The sequence below is a fragment of the Rhinolophus sinicus genome, linkage group LG07, assembly GCF_036562045.2.
Source record: "Rhinolophus sinicus isolate RSC01 linkage group LG07, ASM3656204v1, whole genome shotgun sequence".
Taxonomy (NCBI): domain Eukaryota; kingdom Metazoa; phylum Chordata; class Mammalia; order Chiroptera; family Rhinolophidae; genus Rhinolophus; species Rhinolophus sinicus.
The window spans coordinates 127,364,086-127,386,418 of record NC_133757.1 but is presented as its reverse complement, the minus strand read 5'-3'; the positions used below and the strand labels follow the sequence as shown (position 1 = coordinate 127,386,418).

Here is a 22,333-nt window from a genome sequence, read left to right as displayed (position 1 = left end):
CCACAGGCAGCCAGAGAAACAAGGCAAAGATGGGAGCTGGGAGGCCTGGGCTTATGGCCAGGGGACATTCCCTGGGTCTCCTGCAAGCAGCTGCACAGAAACCTGAAGGGCGATGGACGTCTTGAGAGGAGAGGGGGAAGTGCAGACAAGAGGCATTGCCCGTTGTTAGGAGCCTGTGTCTGCACTCAGGAGACACGGCTGTGGAAGCAGCCCGTCACACATGTGGGATGTTTTCTCTCTCTTTCCAGTGCTTAGCAGTGTGCCTGGGGCATTGCTGGGGTATAATATGTATTTTCTAAAGGAAATAATGCATAAGAATGTCATTAATAAATCCACTGTTGATGCATAATACATGAATATAAAAGAGGAGTACTGAAATGCTCGTTGCATAAATGAATGCCCTTGTAGCCAAAAGCTAACCCAGGAAACAGTACGCATTTGAACTGAAAGTCTTGGTTTGTCCTAAATACATAACTCCCAGGGAGCGACTCGAGTGACGGCACTGCTCTCATTATCTATTTTTCCTTTTAATAAGGACTCGGGATCGTATTGTGAACTCTGAGAATGATCCTAGGATCAGCGATTTTTCACTGTGTTTTGGGAACTGAAATTGTCTTCTGTTCTCATAAGTGAAAAAAGCAATGACTATGTGACCTGGAAATTGGCTGGGTCAGTCCGTGCACTGCTCAGACTGAAGCCCAGTAAGTGGTGACAAATCCCGGAGAGCCCTGTGTTACAAATGGAATTTTCTTTTGAAAAAGAAATAGCAAAGCAATGGCACTGCTTCTAGAGCATGAAATTCCAGCAGCTGAGATGTTCCTTTAATATTCTTGACCTGCCGAACGTCTACTTTCTGCCTGAAGGGAACTAACAGAAAACTAAGTAAGTCTCATTCCCACTGTACAAGATGTGGTGGCGTAGGCACGTGTATCACTATTTTTTTTTTTTTTTTGGCCAGAGTTCTTACTTTATTGACAATCCAAATGTGCCAGGGGCCATTCTAGGTGCCGAGGAAAGAGCACTGAACACAACAGAGAGGTGGGAGTATATGTGTTAGTGGAGTGGGACCAAGGTGATATGAAATTAGTAGGTAACCTGTGGAATATATTAGAAGGTGCTGTGGAGCTATGGAGAAAAACAGAGCGAGACAGGGAGAAGAATGGAGGGGACTGGGTTGCAATGTTACACAGGTCATTCACTGAGGGGTCATGGAGAAGGGGGTGTTTTGAGTCCAGGTGTGATGATGTGAGGGATTAAGCCACATGGACAGACCGGGGAAGACCATTCCAGGTGGAGAGGGCAGTGCATACACTGTCCTCAGTTGAAAGTACCTCAGACATGTTTGAGGAATTAGAAATCAGTTGCTTGTGGACAAAGCAGCCAACAGGGGTGGGAACATCAATAGACAATGTCAGGAGGCAGGGATGCCGCAAACGGTCTCACCAGTTACCTAATGACAACCGAAGGGGGCGCCACTCACACCCAGTAGGCTTCTACAGAGGCTGAGCCAGCAGCATCCCTGAGGAGAGGCACAGTGCAGGCTGTTTAGGTCCCCATATGTCCCTGTAATGACACTGGTATTTACCCTGATTGAGATGCGGAGCTAGCATTATAGAAGAAAATTTTGGCAACTCTGGAGAGCTGGCTGAAAGAAGGTAGGAGGCAGCTAGGAGCCAGTTGGCAGGTTACTGACACAGTCTCATGAGAGCTAACGACAGCTTGGACAGGGTGGGGCCAGCGCCGCTGGTGAGAAGTGGTCTTACTCTAAATGGGGGGTGAAGGTGGAGACACAGCACCTTCAGTGATGGCAGGTTGCACACAGAACAAAGAACTAGGACAGACTTCCTGCCAAATGAGACTGGGGAGTTGACCAATCACACAGGTTTGGGGAGAAAGACAGGACACACATTTGGGGTTAGACTTCAAACTGGAGATGTCAGGTGGAAGTGAAATAAACAAGTTTAGCATCCAGAGGCGAGAGTTCAGCTGGAGACCTCAACTGGTGTGTTACGGACACATGGGTTTTATTTAGTCCTAAGACTCATGATGATCACCGACGGGGTGGGGATGTACACAGAGGAGAGGGAAAAGGGTGGACCTTTGGGGCAGAGAGAAGGGAAGCAAGCCAGTGACAGGCTGAGGAAGAAGAGTACCGCACATGACATGGGAGGGACGCTGGGACCCCGTGATGAAGTGGGGACAACTCGGGGAAGTGGTGGCAGAGCATCTGAGCTCATCATGTCAGATGCTGGTAACCAGTGGCGTCCAATGAGAAGCAGGAACCACCCACCTGGTTTAACACAGGGTGTCACTGGTGACCCAGACAAGAGAAGTTCTGGTGGGTGGTGTAGGGCAAACACATCCGAGTGGGTTTGAGGGAGAAAGGAGGACCTGGCATGAGACAGTGAGGGTGACACCTACTGCAGGGAGTTTTGCTAGAAGGAGAGTCTAGGAACGGTGCTGAGGCTGGACAGCGACGGAGCGTAAGCATGTCTGTCCAAAGACGGGGAAAGAGCAGAGCATCTGCGGAGACGCGGGGGACTCGGGGCAGCGGCTTCTGGGAGACATTCTTGACCAGCTGGTAAGGGTGGCACTGACTACAAGGGTGGAGAAACCGGCCTTGTGTGCCCTTGGGATGTCCGGCCACAGGTAGGTTTTTGTCACTGCGAACACAGTCTATGTTACTAACTGGTACCTATATATTCAGAAAGATATTATTAAGTAATGATGACATTTTGAGTAACTGCCTATAAAGATAATTCTAACTGTGTTTTTCTGTATACACCTTCCCGTGTTTCTAATGAAAATCAAACCTATATTGCATTTTGGCATCAGGGTGAAGTTGAGGCTGTGGTAATGGGAGCACGCGGGAGTTCTCTTCTAATTGACTGGCTCTTATTTTCAGTAAGATATGAAGGTTGTCGGTGGAGAGTAAGGATGGTAAGTTTCTGGAGAGAGAAGGTACTGAACTGGCTGGGGACAGCAGGACAGTGAGCAGTGTAACTTCCGGGCAGCACTGAGGGTCCAGGGGAGGGAGGTCTGTGGCCGTGGCTTTAACGTGGGGACAGCTGGGTGCAGGTCCAGCCACGTCCAGTGTCAGGGCACAGGCACGGACTGGGCAGACGTCTGGATCAAATGGGCTGAGGCTTTGCAGGGGAGTGCGATGAAGCAGAAGCATGGAGGAGGTCAGGGCATACGCAGGGGCTCGTTTGGGACGACCGCTTCTGGAAATGAGCTGAGTGAGGAGGAATGCGGGGACCCGGGGACGTGAGGGGGCACAGGTGTGGCCTCAGGAGGCGTGGGGGCAATGCCAAGACCGCATGTCAGCAGCTCCGCTCCACTGCGGCCGCTGCTGCCTGCGAAGGTCGAGTTCTAGTTTAGTTCAGTAGCGAGAGGAACGGCACCAAATAGTAAGTATTTAGAGCTTCTAGCAATGCCCGGGACCTGGAAGAAACACTAACATTCGTGATTCCTTAGTGTGTCAGTCAGACGGAGCGGTGCTGTGCATCCTGTGAGGACATCATCCCTGGCTCACTATCAGCGGAGACAAGAAAAGGAAGGGTGATATCGCATTGTGGTTTTTATTTGCATTTCCGTGATGATTAGTGATGTTGAGCATTTTTTCATATGTCTGTTTGCCATTTGTATGTCCTCTTTGGAGAAATGTCTCCTCAGGTCCTCTGCCCATTTTTCAATTAGGTTGTTTGTTTTTTTGTTGTTGAGTTGCATGAGTTCCTTGTATATTCTGGATATTAGCCCCTTATCAGAGGCACTGTTTGCAAAAATCTTCTCCCATTCGGTTGGTTGCCTTTTTATTTTGTTCATGGTTTCTTTTGCTGTGCGGAAGCTTTTAAGTTTGATATAGTTCCATTAATTTATTTTAGCTTTTACTTCCCTTGCCTTTGGAGTCAAATTCATAAAATGCTCTTTGAACCCAAGGCCCATAAGTTTAGTACCTGTTTTCTTCTATGCAGTTTATTGTTTCAGGTCTTATGCACCCTCATACATTGTTGGTAGGAATGCAGATTGGTGCAGCCATTATGGAAGGCAGTGTGGAGGTTCCCCCAAAAATTAAGAACAGAATTATCCTATGACCCAGCAATCCCTTTCCTGGGTATTTACCCCCAAAAATCTGAAAACATTTATCCATAAAGACACGTGTGCTCCAATGTTCATTGCAGCTTTATTTACGGTGGCCAAGACATGGAAACAACCAAAACATCTTTCCATAGATGAATAGATAAAGAAGATGTGGTATATATACACAATGGAATACTATTCGGCGGTAAGAAAAGATGATATAGGAACATTTGTGACAACATGGATGGATCTTGAGAGTATAATGCTGAGCGAAATAAGTCAGACAGAGAAAGTTGAGAACCATGTGACTTCACTGATATGTGGTATATAAAACTGAAAACAACAGAAGAACAAGACAAACAAATGAAGGAACAAAAACTCATAGACACAGACAATAGTTTAGTGGTTACTAGAGGCTAAGGGGGGAGGGAGTGGTAGATGAGGGTAAAGGGGATCAAATATATGTTGATGGAAGGAGAACTGACTCTGGGTGGTGAACACACAATGGGATTTATAGATGATGTAATACAGAATTGTATACCTGAAATCTATGTAATTTTACTAACGATTGTCACCCCAATAAACTTTAATTAAAAATAAATAAAGAAAAGAAAGGGGCTCGAAACAAGTGTGCTTAATTCACATCACTCCATTTCACACGTTCATGTGTCATTTTGTCTCAAGCACATGTTGCACCTAATTTATCTTGTCAGATCTCCATTCTTAGTACCTGGGTTATGTATACACAGCACACATTAAATTGTTTGTTTTTTAAATCTTCTGCCTGATTGCCCATGTTCATGGAATAAAGGTGGAGTAGCAAGGGGTGTGTGTACGTGTAAGTGCACGTGTGTGTGTGAAGTATACAAGTTAAAGACAGTGACTTGTCCTTTTTGTCACTGGCTAGACTGTTCTTCATTTTCTAATATGAACATATTTCCAAACTTGTTGGATCTTCCACGATTATACAGACGATGCTTTGGAACCACTAATTTAAACGTATCACCTTGCAGACACAGATTCGCACAAACTATTACTTTCTCTGAGCAACGAATATGTTTGCAATATTATTTTTGAGTCAAGCTGAGATTTCCCTTAGGAGTCATTCTCCCCCACCCCCGCTTAATGTCAGCTTAATGCATTTATGGGAAATGCTTTAAACATTTGGTGCAGACACGAGCCACCCCTCTGGTTGCCAGTTTCTCCCACACACACCCCAAATACAAGGTGTTCTTACCATCTGCTCTTTTGGGACACCCTGTGCTTCTCTATAAGTTAAACTGAGTCATAGCTCTGATTGTTTTCAATTTTTTAGAACCTCTACTACCATGTGAAATAGGTTACATTTCATCAAAATGTAACTTTACGTTAATAAATGTATATATTAAAAAATACAAATTATGCTCCCTTAAGTAACTGTCTGTAAGGGGATTAAAGTACTATACTTTTCTAGGGACATGATGCCATGTTTCCAATAACCACACCACAATATTATATTTCTGTTTTATCTTGTTGAAGTTGCATCGTTTTTGGAAATCAAAGCATCAACACAGATCTCTTCTCAAAACGACTTCACTTCCAGCACCGCCCAATCTCCTGCATTATTCACCAGCTACCTCGCTCCACTGTTGACATGCTAGGAGACAGTTGCTCACATTTCCATGTTACTCAAGTTACTGCAGAAACGGCTATAGGCAACTGAAGAGGCAGCCGCGGCATGGTGAAAATGTCCACCCGTGACAGACAGACAAGACATAAAAGAAACTATCAAGCTGAGAGAATGTTTCAAGCTGAAAAATGCAAAAGAGAAAAAAAGAAAAGAAAAAGGAAAACATGGTAACTAACCTGTTTGATGAATTATCTAATTTGAATAGGGTATGCTCAGTATACCCTTGGCTCTTGATTATTTCACTCATTTAATAATTAAAAGCAAGTTTGGTCATTGAAGCAATAAAATTAAAACCTGTCAGTGAAAGCTAGTTATGTTATTATTGACCATTCCAAGAATCCATTCACAAACTAATGATTGATAAATAGGCATAAAATCTCACTACAATTCACTTGTTATCAGGGAAATGCAAATCAAAACCACAGTGAATTATCACCTCACACCTGTTAGAATGGCTATTATCAACAAAACAAATAAAAACAAGTGTAGGAGAGGCTGTGGGTAAAAAGGAACCCTCGTACACTCCTGTTGGTGGGAATGCAGACTGGTGCAGCCACTATGGAAAGCAGTGTGGAGGTTCCTCAAAAACTTAAGAATAGAATTACCATATGACCCAGCAATTTCTCTTCTGGGTATCTACTGGAAAAATTCAAAAACATTTATCTGTAAAGATATATGTATCCCGATGTTCACTGCAGCATTATTCACGGTGGCCAAAACACGGAAACAACCAAAGTGTCATTCGATAGATGACTAGATAAAGAAGATGTGGTGTATATATACACAAAGCAGTACTATTTGGCTGTAAGAAAAGATGAAATACTGCCATTTGCAACAACATGGATGGACCTTGTGATTATCATGCTAAGCAAAACAACTCAGACAGAAAAAGTCGAGAACCATATGGCTTCACTCATACGTGGGATATAAAACTGAAGGCAACAGAACAGAGAAACAAGACAAACACACAAACAAAAACTCATAGACACAGACAACAGTTTAGTGGTTACCAGAGGGTGAGGGGGGAGGGAGATGGTAGATGAGGGTAAATGAGGTCAAATATATGGTGATGGAAGGAGGACTGACTCTGGGTGGTGAGCACACACTGTGATATACAGATGCTGTATTACAGAATTATACACTTGAAACCTATGCAATTTTATTAACCAATGTCACCCCAATAAATTTAATAAAAAAATCTCACTATGAACACCTGTTAAAGAGTGTTGGGCTATTATATTCGGGGCATTCTATATAAATATTCCCTTGATGGGTCTGCACATTTTAGACACTGAGGAAATTTGAATGTAGGCAAATCTCAAAACAGCTTAAGAGAAAAAAAAAATGCAATGGGAAAACACTGAGTAGGGATGGGTTCACACTATGTACAGAAAAACAAAAATGAAAACATAGTGGATTACAGAAAGAAGAGCTTACTTTTCTCGAGTAACGGTAGATCCGCAGTTAAGCGGTGGTTTAGAAGTTTGAGTGCCACAAGTGGGTTCTCTGGTTCCCTTGGCCTTTCCTTCAGAGTTTTAAGAGGAATCCCTTAGTTGTAGCCAATACAACCACAAACTAGCAAGAGATAGGAACGAGGGCCAAAGGCAGGGGGTAGGCTCAGTGGCGTGTGACCCCCTTTCCTGAAAGTCCCACGCCACAACTCATCCTTCCATTCAATTGGCCAGAACTATGTTAAATGTCCCCTACCTGAAATCAAAGCTGATAAACCAGTCTTTACATGTTTTGGCTCCACAAGCAAACTTTGGATTCATTCAGAAGGAAGAATGTGAAAATGGGTACAGTGGTCCCCCTTTTCCCACAGGGGATATGTGCCAAGACCCCCAGTGGATGCTTGAAACCTCAGATTGTACCAAATCTTATATGTACTATTAGTGAACACATCAGTATTGAATTACAGATAGATGGAAGACTGCAAAGAAGATTAGAGTGTCTTGCATCTGGCCCCAACTTGCATGTCACATAACCTTGAAAAAGTCATATGATGGCTTTATCATCATCATCAAACTCTTATTTCAAAAGGAATTGCCATATACTTCTTAAAGAAATCTGGTGAAAATGATGGCAGCCATGGTGATGGTGGTGATGATATGGTGATAGTGGTGATGGTGATGATGGTGATGGTGATAGTGGTGATGGTGATGGTGGTGGTGACGGTGATGGTGGTGATACTGATGATGATGGTGATGGTGATGGTGATGATGGTGATGGTGGTGATGGTGATGGAGATGGTGATGGTGGTGGTGACAGTGATGGTAGTGATACTGATGATGATGGTGATGATGATGGTGATGGTGATGATGATGATGGTGATGGTAGTGATGGTGATGGAGATGGTGATGGTGGTGGTGATGGTGATGGAGATGGTGATGGTGATGATGATGGTGATGGTGATGATGATGATGGTGATGGTGGTGATGGTGATGGAGATGGTGATGGTGGTGGTGATGGTGATGGAGATGGTGATGGTGATGATGATGGTGATGGTGATGATGATGATGGTGATGGTGGTGATGGTGATGGAGATGGTGATGGTGGTGACAGTGATGGTAGTGATACTGATGATGATGGTGATGATGATGGTGATGGTGATGATGATGATGGTGATGGTAGTGATGGTGATGGAAATGGTGATGGTGGTGACGGTGATGGTAGTGATACTGATGATGATGGTGATGATGGTGGTGATGGTGGTGATGGTGGTGATGATGATGGAGATGGTGATGGTGGTGATGGTGATGGAGATAATGATGACGAATGCTTTTTGGAACACTATGTGCCAAGCACATTGCTAAGCATTAAACATACATGGACATGTACAAACCTTATCTAATCCTCATAAAAACCTATGTGGTAGGAAATACTATCACCCCTATTTCACATATTGGAAAGTTAAAGCACAGGAATTTTAAGTCATTTGCTAAGTCCACCCATAGTAATTGGCAAACATGAAATCTGAACCAAGACTGGTCTGAAGTCAAACACAGAAGCTTAACTAATAGACTGACAATTAGGTTACGGCATGGAGAAGCTAAACTCGTGTCACAAAATATTTTTATATGTAAAAATAGCTATAGTTTTGTATTTTTCAGAGGATCATGATTTTTCTTCTGTATTTTGAGCACAGTTCATTGTTCTGTATAATATAAACAATACTAATATTTAGAGGAAATATTTATGTGCCTTAAAGCCAAGTAAATTAAGTATTAACAACTCCTTTAAGCCATTATTAGCTTATCTCCTGGGGGAAATCTCTGTTGCAATTGTGTCTGTCATGTATCAGCAGTTGAGAAGAACTGGAGATCCTCTAGCTAATATTAAAAGATGACTGAAATGAATAAAAACTATAAAGAATGACTTCCAAGGCTTACCAAAAGTAATGGTAACAGGTACCCAGGACAAACAGATGCAAGTCTAGATGGATTCATGTTAATGCAGGTTGAGTGACATAAATAGTTCATTTCCTTCAATTACCATGCCCAATATTACAGTGCATTTTGTAGGTATTATTTATTCCTTTGAGGTTAAACATGTTCAGAAATAAAACAGCGACTGGACAGAAAAAAAGATGCTGCAGCTAGGATAGAAATTTTGGGGGTAGGTGCATCTATCTGATGCTGCCTTCTGCTAGAAAAGTCAAACAGATAGTAAGTATCATAGAGACTTCCCGTCTAAGGGACATTTTTTCATCTACCTGCCAATAACAGACCAGCAAGTCCAGGACTTATCACGATACCACACATGACAAGAAAAGCCATTTTTCCCCTCTAAATCCTTTGCATACAGTATGAATATTAATAGCTAATGAAATACCCATTGTAATTTGCAGAAAAAAAGTTCCTGCTACTCTTCGTATTGTAGGTTTGGTGAGAACAGGAGTTCGAGCCTTAGCGAGAGCTTGAATAAACTAGCTAGGAACTTGACTGAACAATATCATCCTACTTGTAAACTCCTGTCTGCTGCCAGTGGGTAGCTAAAAGAGAAGTCACAATATTTCCACCTGTTAGCAGCACTGACCACTATGCCATTGACACACGTCAATTGTCCATATTAATCCTTAAGTTTTATGCAATTACATAGGTCAGGGATGATTTGTAGAAGGAAAGTCCTGTGTTCTGCAACAGTGTTCATCTTTGCAGATGTCACTTGTATATTACAGTAGTACCTCGGTTTTCGAACGTCTCTGTTGACGAACATTTTGGTTTACGAACGCCATAAACCCAGAAGTAAATTGTTCGGTTTTCGAACACACCTCAGAAATCGAACATGTCACACGGCTTCCGCTGAGTGCAAGATCTTGAGGCCTAGCTGTCGGCTGTTTTCAAAAGTTTCAGAACTCGAACGGCCTTCCGGAATGGATTACATTTGAAAACCGAGGTACCACTTTACCTTAGTACCTGGAAAGTGGTTAACAGAAGGTCATTAGGAAAACAGGCCACACGAGTCGCTGCGCTTCACCTCGGGGAGACGCTGTCTGGCTCTCCCAGCCCTTGCTTGGGGAGCCTATGGGGCCACTGAGGGAACACTGGCCTGGGAACCCCAAGGCAGAGGGTGGGTGGTTGGTGTGGCCGAGCACAAGATGCCTGCAGGTGAGCTCAAAGCGCTCACGGTCACTTTAGAAATGAGCCTGAGAAGCTGGTTCTGTCTGATTTCTGGGCTCAGCGCAACCCCAACTCAGAGACCTGGGAGGTATCAGGAACCTCAGCGTCCTCTGGCCTGACCCCTTCATGTGACCGAGATGGGAACAGGCGGCGAGACTCAGATAACAGGACAATGGCCACAAGAGGAAGCTGTCAGCCTTACAAGCCACAGACTAGAAGAGGTGACACGAGAGTGCAGACATTCTGGGAAACTAGTTTAGGCGCCAACAGTGGGCATCACCTCAGCAGACTGAACACAGCAATCGCCCGGCTCCACGCCAGCCATCATCTGTTTTAAGAACGAAAACCTTCAGTCCTTGTGAAAAGTGTGACATGATGCTCAGGGTGCATTTATTAATTTCAAAGCAGCAAGTCATGCATTTGAGAAAGTTATGCTTTGAAATGGTTAAAACTTTAAGTCACTCAAATCCTGAAACTCTTCTGTGACAAATGGATAACTCACCTCTCGTCATACAACATGCCATGTTGACATGGCGTGCTTAAGGCGGCATCTGTGGGTATGTGAGCCTGACTATCCTGAATCAAACACGAAGGACTATGACAAACAATATTGTCGGAGAAAAGGAACATGGTGATGGATGAATGGCATCTGTGAACACACTCTCCAACAGTACCTAAGAAAGGCACGTGCGTGTAACACAGAGAGCAAAAAAACTAGCAGAGTAATGACGAAGCGTGGTATCTACTGACCACATCGTACATGGAGACGCGTTTAAACGACTAGAAGATGCCTGTGTAAATAAATTCTATATTCAGTGACAAAGTCATTTAAGTGCTTCTGTAAATAAATGAGCCTCAGTTGTGCTGGCTGGTGCTCTGTAATCTTCCCACTGAGATTTGATCATTTCTTCCTTCCTAAGACCATCTTCCTCACGATAGGTTTCCAATAAGTAGAATTAAATATATTCAAGATCATATGAATATTCCATTTCCTAAACATTTAGCAAATTTTCACTGCTCCGTCTCCCAAGGAAATGTCCTTCATATTTGATTTCATTATTTAATGCACTTTCAGACTTAAAAAATGTTTTTTGCCTACACTGCTTTAGGATTTAAAATATTGATACAAAATTAGACACAACAGACTTAACAAGGAAATTGTTTCCAAACAAAACAAAACACAACACAAAACAGTGGATTTTAATCTGAGGACCCAGCCCAGAAATTCTGGTGTATCAGGGGAGATTACCAGCAACTGGAGCTGCATTTCTTTCATAGGCTTAAATCCAAAAGCAGAGTGGCAACTTTGGTATGAAGAATGAGGAAAACGGGTAACAAGGATTGACCGATCCTTAGGGAGTAGAAACGGGAAATGGCAGGTAAGACAGAACACACGTAATTTACTCTTAGGAAGAAGATTCAAAGGGAATGCTTTCCCCGCACTCCTTACTCCTTCTAGGCTCTGGTGAGGATAACTTTAGATTTAACACGAGATGATGTCACTAAAATATCCTTTAAGCCACACCTTCGTAATTTGTTCTCATGGGTGTGTATGTAGTGAGGAGAACGGCAGATAGGGACAGGTGCTTACAAACTCAAGGACCCCCAAGCCTGGATGGACGTAGGTCAGCAGTGATTTGTAGGAAGAGGGGGGAACCTTGGGGTCAAAACCCAGAGTCACCAAGCTGGGAGAAGGAGCAGAGCAGGCGACAGTGAAGCCGAGTCGCCACCGAGGAGTGCGTGAAGGAGACACACTGCAGACTTCCATCGACAAAGCAGATAGGGGCCTGCAGTGCAGGGGGCCCGGAACCAGGTGCTTGGGCCCTGGGCCTTCTCAGGCAGGTGGGGGCTCTGTGACAAAAAGTGACAGGGTCTGAATTGCATGTTAACAGCATCACTGTCGCTGCCTTGATGAGAGTTGACACGAGGGCCCACTGGAGACCAGTGAGGAGGCTGTAGCCACACTGTCAAGATTTGATGGTAGAATTCAGGCTTCTGGAATGATGCCGGAGGAGCTCTGAGGAGCCTCCCCCAGAAAACACAACCATATCTCGTGGAAACTATTAAAGAAAATCTAAAATCTGTAGGAAGTCAACTAAAGACGTACAGCAAATGAAGAAACACCTACCGCAGAAAATCTATTATACTAAGGTGTAAGACGGCATTCGAGCCATGGCGCACTCCCTTCCCCACGTGCCTCACTTTGTAGGGACATTTCTGCCCCAGTTGTACATCCAAGAACACTGGGGTTCCTCTCTTCCTGGCGTCCAGGCCAGAGCTATGATTCTCCCTGGGAGTGGCAGGCCGCCCGCCTTTGCGCATCCCTCCTGCTCTGTGTGCAGAAGAGCTGTTCCAGGCAGGAACAGCTGAGCAACTCGGAGCTGTCCTCCCCAAAGGCCCCCTGTGCTCACAGACAGAAGCTTCGTCCCAGACGCAGGGGACTGCGACCCCTGGCCCAGGATTTGTCCTGGCTCCAGCTCTGCTGTAAGGTGGTGGTCCTAGGGCAGGACAGGCGAGCTGAGACCATCAGAGCTGCCACCCCCACGCAGGACCCTGCTTACTTGGGCAGATGAGGCCACTGTCCCCAACCTCAGCTCTGCAGCGCAGGTGCAGAGATTGCCCCGGAGGAGGCAGGTCACAAGGGGACAGAGTTGTGTGTACCTGTCAGCACAGAGCGCAACTCCATAACCGAGTGAGGACCAAGGCTGAGCCGTCTCTTGGTTTGTTCCATGCGTCGTAATTTCACCAGCATTTCTTTTCACTTTTAAATTAAACTTCCACAGCTGATTTACTGTGCAGGCCACATGACACTTAAAGATGTTCCACAGTTGCTCTTTGATGAGTTTGGGTTTTTATGAGAACAATTTAAATGCCAGCATTTTTCATATTAAGAATATTGTGTCTAATTATGGAAAAAGTTATAAAGAGTTCATAAATAACATGCAACATTTCAAAAGGAGGATTCAGAACCTATACTTTTATTTTAAGAGCCCTTCACTTATTACTCATGAGTAAGATTTCTGACTGTTCAATAAAATGTCAAGAAAAACTCACATCATTCTTGAAAAACTAGCATTATAGATAAAAAGGATCGTGTTTCCTTCGGGATATTCTTTTGGTGATATCAAGAGTGGGCGAAAGGTCCTAAATTTTCACCTGGAAATTTGAATGCATAACCTGAAACAACCAGACAGCAGTTATTCCTTCTTTTCACCAGTTTATTGTGGAGTAAGAATAAATAATTCAGGTTTCTGCTACAGGCACCCTTGTCTGTGTTTGAGAAGCAGATGTGGGTGAGCAGGAACGATTTTTGGAAACTTGCTCAACAAGCACTTGAATGTGAGCCATGCTTCTCGTCCTCGTAGACTTTGTCCGTTGTCATCTTTGAAGTCTTGCTTCTATCTAGTGACGCGTCCAAGCAACTGAATGGCAGCACAAAGGTATGATTCATTAAAAGGAAGAGAATGAAAGAAGTGTTGCCTTACCCTCTGGCAGCACAGGTGGAGCGTCTGGTAATGGCCATAATCTCGGCTGCTGTGTTCGTCAATACAGTGACACTCCGTATGAACACACACATGTGCACACCCCCACAGGGCATACGTGTTCATGGAAGAAGCAGGAATGTGCACATGTATACACACACTCACACTGCACACACGTGCTCTTGGGTCAGGTAGAGCACATACATGAACACCTACGTTCACGCTAGTCCGTACATGTGTCTGGGTGAAGAAGGACGATGTAGCTCTTCTCACACGAGAAAACAGGGAGGAAACAGTCTTGCAAGGTGTTTCTCTCATGACTTTTAGATACACGAGAACAGAAAATGAACTCTATCCACACAGAATTCAGAGAAATTCTACAAATAAACCATCTCGATTGATTGTTTAACTACTTTTGAAATATCAGTGTGATGCTATTATGTCATTTGGATCATTTTTGTCAATGTTTTCAGAATAACTGTGCTTTTCACTGACAGTCCATCTGTCAGCCAAGGTCATGCTGAGGGAGTGAGGGACGTCAGGATGGAATAAAGAAGCGATTTCAGTGTTTTGGGCTTTTTGGTATAAATTGGTCACTTAGCTTGGAAATCTCTTCCCGACATTGCTTCAGCTGCAGCTCAATGAGTATTTCCAGATGGTCACCCAAGTCTGTGGTCCCTGCTGTCGGTGGTCACAGAGCTGCAGCACTGGAGTTGATCAGCGGATTACCTGGTCCAGGGCGTTTGTCTAGCAGATGAGCTGATGCAAATTAATTACCTATAATCTCTGTGGTTTAGAGGACGAAAAAGGGACTCATTACCATTTTGGGAAGAAAACTGAGGCACGAAGACACTTTGGGAAGAATGAGTCACCAGCGGCCAGGCCTGCAGCTTAGACGGCCATGTCTCCTTGGCTGCCTCCTACCCGTCCCATCTTTATGCTGTTGGTGGCTTTGGAGTGTCATCTGGGTATGTAAAGATGATAATTTCACAGGGAAGAAATACATTTCCTGGCTCTGTGATTACACTCATGCTGTCATCCTGTGTTTACAGTGACAGGTCAGGTTCTGAATGTCACTGCTGGAAGGAGCTGAGCTCCAGAAGGCGGAGGGCAACGTCATTTCAAATGTGTGTTTAATGGACTTCGTTTTAGTTGTAATATTTTGACTATGCAACATATCGTCAGACTTTTTATTTTTACAAAATGTGTTGATCAGTTTCACTCTAGCTTTTTAGCCACACTGACTTAACAAATGTAAGTGAATGGACTTGAAATAACTTTCAACGTTTTGTTAGAAAGCAGGTTTGTCTGAGTCATTCCCAGTGCTCTCCGCATGGCTTTTAAAAAATAAATTACATAAACAGGTGAAAGCAACCATTATGAAACACAACCTACGTGCCTAAAGGGAAGACTTTAGAGTGGGAGAGAGCTGGGGAGATTTCCGCCCAAGGACAGTTTATTTTCAAGGTAACCGCACTGACAGAATACAGCATGTTTCCTCAGGGTAAGTTTATGTTTTGCAAAGCAAATATTTACTTAATTTTACAAGGTTCTGAAGCAGTACCAAATTTGTTAGACATTCCCTAAGAGTAAGAGAAGGTCGACCTCCTATAAATCCACATTTTGAAAAATATTTGGCTTTTTTAAAACGACATAACTGTATAGTCATCTGTATTTAGGAAGATCGTAAGTGGTTAATTGATACGTACTGAATGCTCTCGTAAGCCGGGAAGTGCTCTGAGCATGTTACGTGTATCCCCAAAACAATCCTAGCAGGCAATTGTTACGATGATCCTCGTTTTTACAGACGTGAAAACTGAGGCCTGGAGCGGCTGAGTAAGTTTTAAGCAGCAGTCGTGGATGGCAGTCAGCACACAAACACAGGCTTGGCGGAGCTCACGTCCGTCATCCTAACTGCTGGTTGTGCTGCCCACATGTACAGCAAGGGTCCTCCATGCAGAGGTGACCCAGGTCGGGGCCTCAGAGGCGGAGACAGTGCTGAGCCACTACCATCATCCACTATGCAGGACTCACGGGCTTGGGTCTGCGCCTCCTGACATGGCGTTTACACAACCAGACACGTCACATGCACGCGTGCAGAGACGGCTCACTGTAAATGACAGCTGTTGAGACTGCGGTTTTCCCTGGGGCCAGGGTCTGTGCTGACTCACAGACGATGACCATCTGCCTCACTGGCCGAAGGCTTGAGAAAGTGTGTCTGAGCTCTTTTCTGGGGGAAATTCTTCTTCCAGTAGATGGTTAAAGGGAGGCGTGGTTCACTTAATTTCCAGAGCAAGGGTGGGTGAACTGTCTCCGTCAAGGTCCAGACAGTAAGTGTTCAGGGTTTGTGGCCAGATGGCGTCTTCTGGAATGACCCAACTGTGATACAGAGGGAGGATGTGGCTGTGTGCCAATAACCCGCTACTTATGGACACTGCAATTTGCATTTTATTTAATTTTATGTCACAGAATATTATCGTGTCTTTGATTATTTCTCAGTCGTTTCAAAATGTAAGAAAACATATGCAAAGAACAAAACTGTTTTAGCTCAAGAGCAATCAACAGCCAGCAGAAGGCCAGCGGTATCTGCTGTCCCAGCTGCACGTGCAGGGGAAAAGGCTTCACAGAGGGAGCCCCATAAAATGGAGCAGGAGTGGCCCCCCCAGAGGCAGTGCCTCACACGTCATCCTCCTCAGGCCGGTGGGAGGCTCACACATGGCAGAATAACCTGCGTGCTGGGCCCAGGCCACCACGTGTGCACAGAGCTGTCTGCGACGCTCAGGAGAAGAGAACGCTGGTGTGATTCCGGCACGACCGCTGAGTTTGCACTGAAAACCACTGCAGACTAGAGGCAGCGTCACAGTGTCGGCTTATCTGCACTGGGCCGAGCAATCCCCTCCTTCCGCTGATGTCACTGTCCCCCTTCCCTTTCTCACAAACGCCAGCACCTCGGTCTCCCCAGCGGAGCCCCCTTTTGCCTTCTGCCTGAACCCGTGCGTGCTCTTTGGATCGCAAACCAATGCTTGCTGCGTGTCACTTTGGCCTCTCTTTAGGATGACACCCCTCATGGGACACCCCGTTGGAAAAGCAGTCTCAAGCTCTCAGACAACCTACGGAAGAACTACGAGGCGTGGCCCAGCCGCGGGGTTTTAGGGTCCCAGGTGACCAGGGGACACTAAGGCCTGGGGACCACTGGTCTAGAGCCTCCGCTCTCATGGTCCACTTGGTCCCTACCCCATCGTTGCATCAAATGCTTTAGGAGGCGAGTCACAACGCGGGGAATACAGTGAAGGGACCCGCTCTGGTCCTCACACGCGCAAGGTCGGCCTCCTGCAGAAAACAGGGCGGGGCGACTTCCTTATTGAAATACATTGGGTAACACGCGCACCCACACTCACACTCACGCGCGCACACATACACACGCGCGACGGACGCGCTCTCACATCCCCGTTCGTGTCCCCACGACCCAGCCCTGCAAGCCCACACCCACCCCCCGCAGGACCGCGCCGCCGGCGGGTGACACCGCGAACAGCACTCACCACGGCGAAGTCCTTGTTGAGAGCCATCTGCTCCATCAGCGCCGACTCGTTGTGGAACAGGTGGGGCTGCATGTGGCTCCACATGTGCGGGAACCACCAGAACTGGGCGGCCGAGCGCAGCAGGAGGTCGTCGCCCGCGTCCTCCTCCTCGGTGCCTGGCAAACACAGGGCAGAGCCCGTCAGCCGGGGACCCTGGCAGCTCACGGGTTCAGCCTGTCACGTCTGTCACTCTTCTTACCACTGACACTTACATCCGGGTTTGTGGTGTTCTGATACAGTGACCCTGGCCTGGTGACATCAGGGGCCTGGGGTGTGGGGGGGGCAGGAGGGGGGGGGGTCCTGCACAGACAGCCTGGAACCTGACTGCAGGGCCTTTTATCACTGCCTTGCTGGGTTCTGCCTGCTTAAGGTGGGAATGAAACACACACTTAGTTTTAATAGTTTGTTTTTGTTCTAAACTTATCTACCCATAATTCTCTCTTACTGCGTTGCATAGGGGAAACCTAATCAGAGATGATTTTATTCTTTTTTCTCTCAAAAACATTCCTGCTGTAAGTCTGAAACTGAGCTGAAAATTTAACTGGTGAAGTTTGTTAATTTTCTTTTCTGGTTACAAAAATAATATATGCGCATTGAGGAAATGTAGGAAGCACACACTAGTGACATATAAAAATCAAAAACAAAACAACAACAGAGACCATCTTCCAGATTGAACTAGTGGACACATATTGGTATCTTCCTTTTAAATCTTTTTCTACTTATTTTTTTTCTAAAGCTGAGCTCATACTATATAAATACTTTTATGTCTTTAATGTTTTTGAGTTAACATCATGAACATAAACATTTCCCATTTTGATGTAAATATTTCATAAAATGTAAAAACTGAATCTATTAACCCAATAGAAACCCCACTTGAGCATTTAAACTAGTATTAATTTCTCATCGTCTAATATGAACATCTGTTAACAGTGCTCAGCGCATAGAAAGAGCTTTTCTCATGCCAAGGTGAAAAAAGAAGGAAAGAAAAAGAACGACTTGGTGGTAAAGGAATTCACTATGTTGTAGCCATTCAAGAGTAGTTGCACTGTTTGACAATTGTACAGTTCTTGTACGATTTTACAATATTCAGTCCTATTTAAAAATGTTCTGAATCAGTAACATAAGCAATTATTCCTATTTAGTCTCTAAACATGCAAACAAACAGGTGAAGTGAAAGAAACCCTGGCTTACAGTGTGAGGTCTATTTCTTTGGTTTAGTTTTTCAACACCGGGTGTAATGTACAGGTGGTTACCTGATTTCATATTCTTTACTTAAGTTAAGCAAATAAATATTAAAAGTATTGTTGAAGGAATCTTCGACAAATGTCCCATTAGGTGTCCTGTAGTCAAGAGGTCACCGATGAATAGAAGCACTGTGCAATGGTTAACGCATGTATTTGGAGTCCGTCAGCACCTGGGTTAGAGCCCCCGCCCCCCATCTGCTTCACTGGATCTCGGACAAGCAACTTCTCCGAGTCTCAGTTTCCTGGTTTGAAAACGGGACCTAAATGCCTAGCTCAACGGCTCCGTGAAGAGCCAATGAGATTGGCTGACAAAAGCACTTCACATTGTGACCTGCAGTCAGTCAGGACTTCATAAATATTAGGATCTCTTTCTTCTTAAAAATAATATCTACTGGTTTATCCCTGTGATGTGCTAAATTTCTATATTTTCTCACATTCTTAAGACATCACCTGCCTAGATTATTAATTTCTTAAAACCGGGGACTGGATCCCTTGAGCTTGCGTTGTATCTTGCCGCCTCTGAGCAGTGAATAAGTGAATAGTGTAATTCAGTCTGTAAGTCGGTGAACTTTAGAGTGTCCTGTCTGCTCAGTGCTTGCCGACTCTGTGTGTGTTTATATTCATGCACCATTTCTGGGGCACGGTCCATAATCCACAGTTCTCAAAAGGTGTAAGGACCACCGGGGTCAGAATTGGGGCACTATTATTGCAGTAACAATTGCTACTATACAAAAAGAAAAGACGTTTTGGAAGTGATGCAGTCCTATGGACAAGATGAGCAGGCAGAATTCTTACCATCTGTTAACTTGTGCTACAGACTTATAATTCATTGACTTTTATGAATATATTAAGGATATCAAATATTGGAATGCAAATGAAGAGAAGTTTATCACTTCCTCAGGTGTATTTTAAACATGAGGTGTTTTTGCTATAGACAGACTGTTTCTCATGGCTATAATGTAGCTGACTGCGGTGCAGATTAGAAAGAATTCCTTTGTCACATGAGATTAGTGAATGGATCCTTTCCCCACCCTTCTCCTGTGCTTTGCATCTAGAATGTCTGAGAAAGCTTCCACTCCCTTTAAACTCTGCTGAATGTTACTGGAAGTATCGGGAAGTATCGGGAAGCACATAATGTATACTGGGCCAGGAAGGAGGTCAAGTATTGAATTTAAATAAAATTTTGCAGAATATTGATAAAAACAGATGCATTACCATCTAAAATCTTAGTAATTTTTACAGTAGAGTTTGTGTTAATTTAGAAATACTCCCTGCAAGGCTGAGGGTGACGGGAAGAAGCTCTTTCTCTTTCCCTTCATAGGTTAATTTCTTGCCAGCCTTTCTCTTGTGTTTTACAGGTTAGATAATTCAAAGCCACATGAAGCAAGCTTTTTCATGACACTAGAAATAGCTTAATGGAAAACATGATCCAAGTTACGCTGAGGGACTTTACCTGCAAAGCAGAATTTCAAAGGTTTTCAAGACCAACCAATGACAATATGAAAGTTTGACTCCCTGTAAATATTGTTCTGTACCTAACTTATCCTTAAATCACCTGTGAGAATATAACGTACAGTTCTCACACGTCTATATGTAACATGGACAAGCCATTCAAGTGTCTGTGTTCGGAATGAGCCTTTCACTCCAACCCTGATCTAGACTCAGACACACATCATTCGTCATTAAAAATACAGTGTTTTGGCTCCATTTGGAAGTTAATTCCTTTTAGGTTTTGAATTCCCAGAAAATAAAAACGGTTTTAATTCAGAAGTAAAACACTGAAGAATTCACTTTTTCGTTACCACTTTTGGAGGATGTGTGCTGAGATAATGCTATGTTTCTGAATCTCCTTCAGTTTTGCCAATGAGAGTAATTTTAGCAAGATGTGGCCTACAGGATTATCCCCACAAGGCACATTGCAACTTTAAAGTAAGATATAAAATTCCAGTGTCTTCATCATCACTTTCATACAAACATCTACCTTATATTTGCTCATTACGTATGAATATTGTAATTCCTAAGTGATGTTTCCAACTTTCTTTGTACACTGAATGTGGCATGGTCTCATTACTAAATAAAAAAAACAAAACTGTATTGAGATGAAAATTAAAAACTACCTATAGTTCCAAAATTAGAAAATTAGAACCCTATGATTATTCATCATTTAATTTTTGATAATATTTGATTCATATACAAAATTCCTTTTAAAAGTAGTGGTGATAAACACTTACACAGTATTATCATTCCTACTTTGGAGATGCAGAAACTGAGGCACAGAAAGGTTAACACCCTGCTTACGTTCGCACAGCAAGTGAAATGTCAGAGCCTGGATCTGAACAGCAACAGCCTGTTTCCAATAGCTTGTCTATGAAACAATACTTTACCCAGAAAAGCAAAAGAAAACAAAGAAGAAATGTAATACTTTTTGTTTACTCTCATGTTTGAAAGTAAATCATTATATATAAAGGGTCATTTTTTGTAAGATGAACTCTCATGAAAAGGCCAATATTAATCCAATTTTCAATTATTATTCATGAAGTAGCTGAGCCATATTCAATGTATTATTAATTACAAAAAATGACAATGATTGTCCCAGAATCATGTCCTACAAAAAATAACATTTGCAGCCCTTCCACCCTAGAAGGCATCTTCATGCTGTAATGTCTCCATTTTGCAACTGAGCTGTAGCCACAATTTCAATCAAGCTTTCAGCATTTCCAGACTACATATAACATGGCTCTCCAAACTGCACACTTTTCTTGTTTCCTTTTAATCAGTGATATGTCTTTCCTCCTTCACTTTGGCACCCATGAGTGACTGACTTCTAGGGAAGGCTTAGTGACATGTGCTTTTGTGGGGAGGCTGATTTTAGCTTGTGAAGGACTGAGAAGCTGAACAGGAAAGAATGCATGGGAAATACAGACAAGTGAGTAAGTCTGAGGGGTGAGGGTCTGCTGTTATTACATGGGGCGTGTGTGATTCAATGTCTTCAGGACAAGGAGGCTTATCACCCAGCTTCCTCCTGCTGCGGGCAGTCAGGACATCCTGCGGGAGGATGCAGGCGGTGCCTGTGACAAGACCACCTCCTCACGGTTACACAGGTACACGTGTAGGGCCAGCACTTTCCTCTACAGTCAAAGGTCCAGGTGGGGACGTGACTATACAGGGAGCAGGTGTGCCCTCGATAGAGGGTGGCCCCCGCGTCTAACAACACTCAGTGAATGAAAATACACTTGCGTGACACAATGGCATCCTGAGAATACGCTGTAGGTGCATTTCATCAAGAGCCAATCAACTGACGTTGCTGTTTATGTGACAGAAGTTAACCCCCTGGGACGTACATGCTAATGTGTCACTTAGGCTCTAAAGGGTGCTGCCATTGCAGCAGGACAGGGGGCATCTCTCCCATCACTTTTGTTAGGTCACTATCAGTGTAAGTGTCCATAAGGTCCTTTTGAGGGGTATCATTCAGTGTAAGCTTTGTGCCCACCTGGATAACCACCGCTGTGATAATAACCAGCGTGTCCTTCATTACCCAGTGTGTGTGTGCTGTGTACGTGAGCAGGATTCTAAAGAGGAAGTGGGAGTGCGATAACCTTCCTCAACAGGAACTTGGGAAAGCCTGGCAGGCTTCACAGGCCCGGATGTGAGGAGTGAACCA

General features: G+C 44.1%; 1 protein-coding gene across 5 annotated transcripts in view; it reads right to left on the bottom strand.

Moving 5' to 3' along the window:
* NDST4 (N-deacetylase and N-sulfotransferase 4) overlaps nucleotides 1–22,333 on the bottom strand; it is a 281,746-nt gene that overhangs the window by 80,237 nt on the left and 179,176 nt on the right. For 4 of the 5 annotated variants that reach the window (XM_074338571.1, XM_074338573.1, XM_074338574.1 and 1 more), the window contains exon 5: nucleotides 17,390–17,544. The exons of the other annotated variant lie outside the window; for it this stretch is intronic. In XM_074338571.1, the coding sequence (XP_074194672.1) occupies nucleotides 17,390–17,544 (155 nt within the window). The remainder of the gene's footprint in view (nucleotides 1–17,389; nucleotides 17,545–22,333) is intronic. 5 annotated transcript variants of the gene reach the window in all.